The following is a 6,041-nucleotide window of genomic DNA, read 5'->3' on the forward strand; positions in this document are numbered from 1 at the left end:
GCCACGGTTCATACCAGAGGATTAAAACCAAAATACAAACATTGTCTTATTTTAAATTCAAAATTTAAAAAAAAGAAAAAAATTTAAAACAGAATTTCTAAATCTCAAGGAACTCAAGGAGTTCTCAACACTTTTTTTTTTTATTGAATTGGCCAAGTGCTTAGTTTTTTGTGTGTTTTGTGCCATGAGCCAGGACAAAGTTGGGATCCTGCAGCTCCTGCTGTTGGGGCTCCTGGTGGCGCCCAGTTGGGCGGCCTACAAGCTTCAGGAGCGATATAGCTGGAACCAGCTGGACTTTGCCTTCCCCAACAACCGCCTTAAGGAGCAGGCCATGGCCAGCGGCGACTACATCCCCCAGAACGCCCTGCCCGTCGGGGTCGAGCATTATGGAAATCGGCTTTTCGTCACAGTGCCCCGATGGCGCGATGGTAAGTTTACAGCCTATTGGCAACTATTTCATCCGGAATTTCCTTATCCGGTGGCATGCAGATTGCGCTCAGACCTGGAGCTCTTTTGGGCATCATTAGCACTTACAAATTGGGAGCGGAATCGTGTGATTGAGGAATTGCTGTCAGTCTTTAAAGAAAATTGGTGTCTCTGATTGCCTAATTTAAAGCTTTTGGGTTGTAAACTAATTTTTAGTAGAGGAATGGGAGTGGTTTTTTGCGACAAGTGGTTTGTTATAATAAGGATATTGGTTTGGTTTAGGGGGAGTTTTTTAATTCCATTTCCGTATTACGATATTTTATGTTTTTAAATCGTGAATAATTTTAGATATTATCCTTTCTTGATCGTTTGATTTTAAAGAATATTTAAGCCAGGATTTGTAAATGGGATTTTTAATATTATAGTTTTAGGCAAATGTGTATTTCAACATTTTTCTTTTAAAAAAACAGTGCCAGCTTTGAGATCTTTTCTTGTTAATTTTTTAGTGCCTTCGTGCTTCAATCGTTCCAGTTCTTTTCAAATTTCCTTTCTAATTTAAAAGGAAGTGTATTTTTTTATTCTTGTTCTTAGATTTAGAAAGTTATTTAAACCTATTTAAAATAAGCCATTTAGCAAGCTCCTTAACAAAGGACTAGGTTTTTCTAGTGTGTTTTAGAATGGTTCAAAACCACGTGAATAATATAACTCCCCTTCTTAAAAACTGAACCTGAAACATAACGAACTCTCAGTTTTAACTCCTTATAAATACAATTTCTTAAGAAACATTTAATAATCTTTAAAAAGTTCTTATTAATATAATAAAACCCTTGACTAGCCACTTCCGGTTTCCAAAGAACACTATCTGGAAAAAAGTTCCAGAAAAGTGACAAACTCTTGTCATTGTCTTGCGATCGACTATTGGCATTATTTGTGGGGCTTTTGTGATGCGTTTTGTGACCTCTCGTAAATCCGGTTGATACCTCATGGGGCGCATTCATGTGTTGCATTTACATTTTTAACAATTAACCGTTGTAAAGTGGAATCGGTGGCAATAGCGCGGCATTGGCATTATATGACCATCGAAGGCATTATATCTTGGCAATTGTGAAGGCTTCTTCAGGGTCGCCACAAATGAAATAAATAAAAGACTGAGCCGTTACACACTCCACTGGAAATGGAAATGGAAATCCAATCACAAACAATAACACATTATGGAATTATGGCATTATGCCATTAACCCACGATTAGCTTTCAGTTGAATCAAAGTGAGAGTTGCACAAAGCCAATAGATAGACAATGATATTTTGCCAAAAATTATTGGTAAATTTTTAATCGGTTTAGTTTGCCAAATATATTAGCTAACATTTAGTTATACAAGTGGCTCGGAATTCTGGCTCAGCCTTGGGCTCTCTTACCTTTCCATCTCGAGAATGTCTCAACAAAAGACTACAAAAAGTCAGAAGGCCGAATTGCCGCAAAAATAAAGACACCAAGTATGTGAAAGTACTACCCTTTTTTTTTGTGGCAAGCTTCAATGGCCATCAAAGCAAATCAATTAGCCAAAGCCACCTGTAGTTGACAGTTTTTTGAGTTATGAATTAGCCATGCAAAGCCATTTAGACCACACACTCCAAACATTTAAGCCAACCGACGAAGGGCGAACCGCCGAGTGATCGAAAGATCAAAACAAATCTGACATTCATTGCAACATTTATTAGTGCGTTACATTAACAATTTATTGCCACAATTCTCACATAAATAATGGCCTCTCAATGCGACAGGATTACAAATTGAAATCGACTTTGAAATCGAAAATGAAATTGAAATTGAAACAGAAACCGAGACCAGAATGCGAATGTGAAACTGAGAATTGGCAACGTTAATTGGCCGGATAACGACTCAACTGCCAGACAGGCTCGTATTTCATATTAAATTCATTAAGTCCGGATTGCCAGGCCATTGAGCAAACCGTCCAGCCAGTGAGCCACTTGATCCATTGAGCCACCGTGTGGCTCACAAAAATTAGCCACTGGATGTGTGTGGCCCATTCCCAGTCTTTGTTTTTAATTTTAAAACATGGCTTTGCCTTGCATTTCAATGTACAGATTCATTAAACATGGTTTTTCTGATTTTTTGTTGGTGCCTTAAGCTTTAAGTTGTCTTTAGTTTTATTGATTAGTCTTTAAAGAAATAACTTAAATTCCTGTATTTTTTAAACGGCTTTTGACAACATTTTTGTAAAGATTTTCCGCACTTTTTTCTGAAAATACTTGGTCGATTCACGGATCATGGATAGCTTTTTGCTTACTATTTTTCTCTGAAATATATTTCACCATAAACTTTAAATTTCCACCATAAATTGTTTTTAGTTTTTGATGCTTCAAATAATAATATATTTTTATAAAAATGCATATTCCATAACAAGTTTAAAAAAGTCAATGGTGTTTTCATATGTTTCCTCATAACATCTTTTTCATTTTGCAATAAATTCCAATACTGTCTTGTATATTTTCGAAGAGTAATATTTAACAAGTAGTTTCACAAAGAAGTCTCGAAAAGTCTCTGATTTTCTCCCATAATTTCTTTATAATTTTTCAATGAATTATAATAAAGAAATTAGTTTATAATTCAATAAAAAACGTGTATTTGCAATTCCCAATTTAGACAAAAAACTTGAAAACACAATCATATTAGTTTCATTGCAAAAAACTGGTGGCAAACGAAACCCAAACACTCAATTGCATTTTCGCAGCTATTTTGTTTGTCTAATCTGCTAAAATAGCTTGCCTATTTTAACCAATTTTCCTCACTTAATTACATTTTTTGCCCCAATCGGGCCGATCTGGCCAATCTGCCATCTGAAATCCAAAGTCCGGCAATTTGTAAATATAGACACGAGCCAAGAGGCGTTGATCGGGCGGAAAAATCGCTGTCAACAGTATCGCATAATCTCTGATGAATGAGACTTGGCTAAAGACAGGTGGCAGGGGGGCGGCACAGCGGTAGTGTCAATAAGGGGGCGTGGCAATGTCGATGGTACGCTATTGAAAAATGTGGAGAAAATTGGCTGGGGAGTTGGCCAAGAGAGACAAGTCGGAGGAGCAGGTTCCACGGCGCTCGAAGCAATTGGAGCGGAAATCGCCCAAGACGATGACGGCGACGACGATGATATTGATGGCGATGATGTCAGAGCGTCTAGAGTGTGTTGCTTCAGTTGGCTAATGACATCGGAAATTGCACGCAACTTTTGGCAGTGCACCATTGGGACACTGTGGCGGACTAAGGCTTCAAAAGTGCAACAGCGAGTGACTCAACCCCCCGACTCGAAAAGTATGAAATTCCAAAAGTGCACACATCCGTTTGGCATTCTTATTTAATTGTGGTTCTTATGATTTATTTTCTGGATGAAATTCACTTAATTTATAGCCAAGCTTACTGACTTTTTATGGCCATATTTAAAACACTTGAGCAGAGTAATTGTTTATAATTTTTTACTTGAAGTGAAGCTTCTAACTTTGTATTTAAATTTTAATCTTTTCTCAGGCATTCCGGCCACTCTGACCTACATCAACATGGACCACAGCCTGACTGGCTCCCCAGAACTGATCCCCTATCCGGACTGGCGGGCCAATACGGCCGGAGACTGCGCCAACAGCATTACCACGGCCTATCGCATCAAGGTGGACGAGTGCGGGCGCCTTTGGGTCCTCGACACCGGTACCGTGGGCATTGGCAACACCACCACCAATCCCTGCCCCTACGCGATCAACATCTTCGACCTGGCCACCGACACCCGTATCCGGCGCTACGAGCTGCCCAGTGTGGACACCAATCCGAACACCTTCATCGCCAACATTGCCGTGGATATTGGCAAGAACTGTGACGATGCCTATGCCTATTTTGCGGACGAACTGGGCTACGGACTGATTTCCTACTCCTGGGAGCTGGACAAGTCATGGCGCTTCTCGGCGCACTCCTACTTCTTCCCGGATCCGCTGAGGGGCGACTTCAACGTGGCCGGAATCAACTTCCAGTGGGGCGAGGAGGGCATCTTCGGCATGTCCCTGTCCCCGATCCGCTCCGACGGTTATCGCACTCTGTACTTCAGTCCCTTGGCCAGTCACCGGCAGTTCGCGGTGTCCACGAGGATCCTGCGGGACGAGACCAGGACGGAGGACAGCTACCACGACTTTATTGCCTTGGACGAGCGTGGCCCGAACGCCCACACCACGGCCCGTGTCATGAGCGACGACGGCATCGAGCTGTTCAACCTGATTGACCAGAACGCCGTGGGCTGCTGGCACTCCTCCATGCCGTACTCGCCCCAGTTCCACGGCATCGTGGATCGCGATGATGTGGGTCTGGTCTTTCCGGCCGACGTCAAAATCGACGAAATGAAGAACGTGTGGGTCTTGTCCGACAGGATGCCGGTGTTCCTGCTCTCTGACCTGGACTACGCCGATACCAATTTCCGTATTTACACCGCCCCCCTGGCCTCGCTGATCGAGAACACGGTCTGCGATCTGAGGAACAATGCCTACGGACCCTCCAATTCGGTTTCCATACCCAAGCAGGCCGCGTTGCCGGTGGGACCACCACTGTACACCAAACAGTATCGTCCGGTGCTGCCACAGAAACCGCAGACCAGCTGGACCTCCTCGCCCCCGGCACCACTGCTGCCGCCCAGTCGCACCTATTTGCCGGCCAGCCCGGGTCCGGTGGTGTCCAGTGTCAGTGTCTCCACCAACACGGTAGGTCCGGCCGGTGTGGAGGTGCCCAAGGCGTACATATTCAACCAGCACAACGGCCTTAACTACGAGACCAGTGGCCCACACCTTTTCCCCACCCACCAGCCCTCGCCGCCCGGCAGCCAGGACGGTCTCAAGACGTACGTGAATGCGCGCCAGTCCGGCTGGTGGCACCACCAGCACCAGGGCTAACGCAATTAGGGCCCAGAGACAGACATCACACAACCCGGATGAGAGCCGCTTTGGAAACAGGGTATCAATCGCTTGCTGTTAGGATATTCAAAAGCCAATCTCACAAACACCAGCCTCAAACGGAGCAAGCCAGGACATCCGGAAATTCCACTAGGTCTTTTAATTTAAGCCATCAAATAAAACTATCTATTTTTTTTTAATAAACATACACTTGTTTTGAAGGAGAACCCAAAAATGAAGAAGAAATGATTGCCAAATTAATGCTCGAAAAATGAAATGTAAATAAATAAGTTTCAGTGGAGTTTTCTTTATATTAAAAATTTAACATATATATTAACTTAACTTAACATATAATTAGCTGTTAAAGTATTCATTTTAATAACATACTTTTACGAGGCGAGTTAGTTTTGGTTGGCGAGTTGGTTTTGGAAATCGTTGCAGGTCAAACCTTCATCATTGATTGTAGCATACTTTTGAGCGCGAACTAACCCAGGCTTAAACCTTTTATAGCTACTTTCTATAGCTATAGCTATAAGTTACTTTCCTCATTCAAAATATGGCATAAATATGCTCCACAATTTTGCTCCAAAAAATTGTGCTTTTTCGCATTTGCTCCTTCCGATGGCCATAGCTCTGCCAATTTGCATCTGATCAGAAAATAAAGTACCATTTAGT

The 6,041-nt window shown here is 42.5% G+C and overlaps 1 protein-coding gene across 1 annotated transcript; it reads left to right on the plus strand.

Annotated features, from left to right (window-relative positions):
* On the plus strand, positions 1 to 5,609 carry y (L-dopachrome tautomerase yellow). Its single transcript, XM_017233782.3, has 2 exons — positions 1 to 428; positions 3,970 to 5,609. The coding sequence occupies exons 1-2, from the start codon at positions 185 to 187 to the stop codon at positions 5,364 to 5,366; spliced, it is 1,641 nt and encodes a 546-aa protein (XP_017089271.2). The 5' UTR covers positions 1 to 184; the 3' UTR covers positions 5,367 to 5,609.
* Positions 5,610 to 6,041: the final 432 nt, after the last annotated feature.

The sequence above is a fragment of the Drosophila bipectinata genome, chromosome XL (assembly GCF_030179905.1).
Source record: "Drosophila bipectinata strain 14024-0381.07 chromosome XL, DbipHiC1v2, whole genome shotgun sequence".
Classification (NCBI taxonomy): Eukaryota; Metazoa; Arthropoda; class Insecta; order Diptera; family Drosophilidae; genus Drosophila; species Drosophila bipectinata.

Coding starts and splice junctions, on each gene's coding strand:
- y (XM_017233782.3), top strand. CDS start 185: ATGAGCCAGGACAAAGTTGGGATCCTGCAGCTCCTGCTGTTGGGGCTC. Junction 429..3,969: donor AGTGCCCCGATGGCGCGATG/GTAAGTTTACAG, acceptor ATCTTTTCTCAG/GCATTCCGGCCACTCTGACC.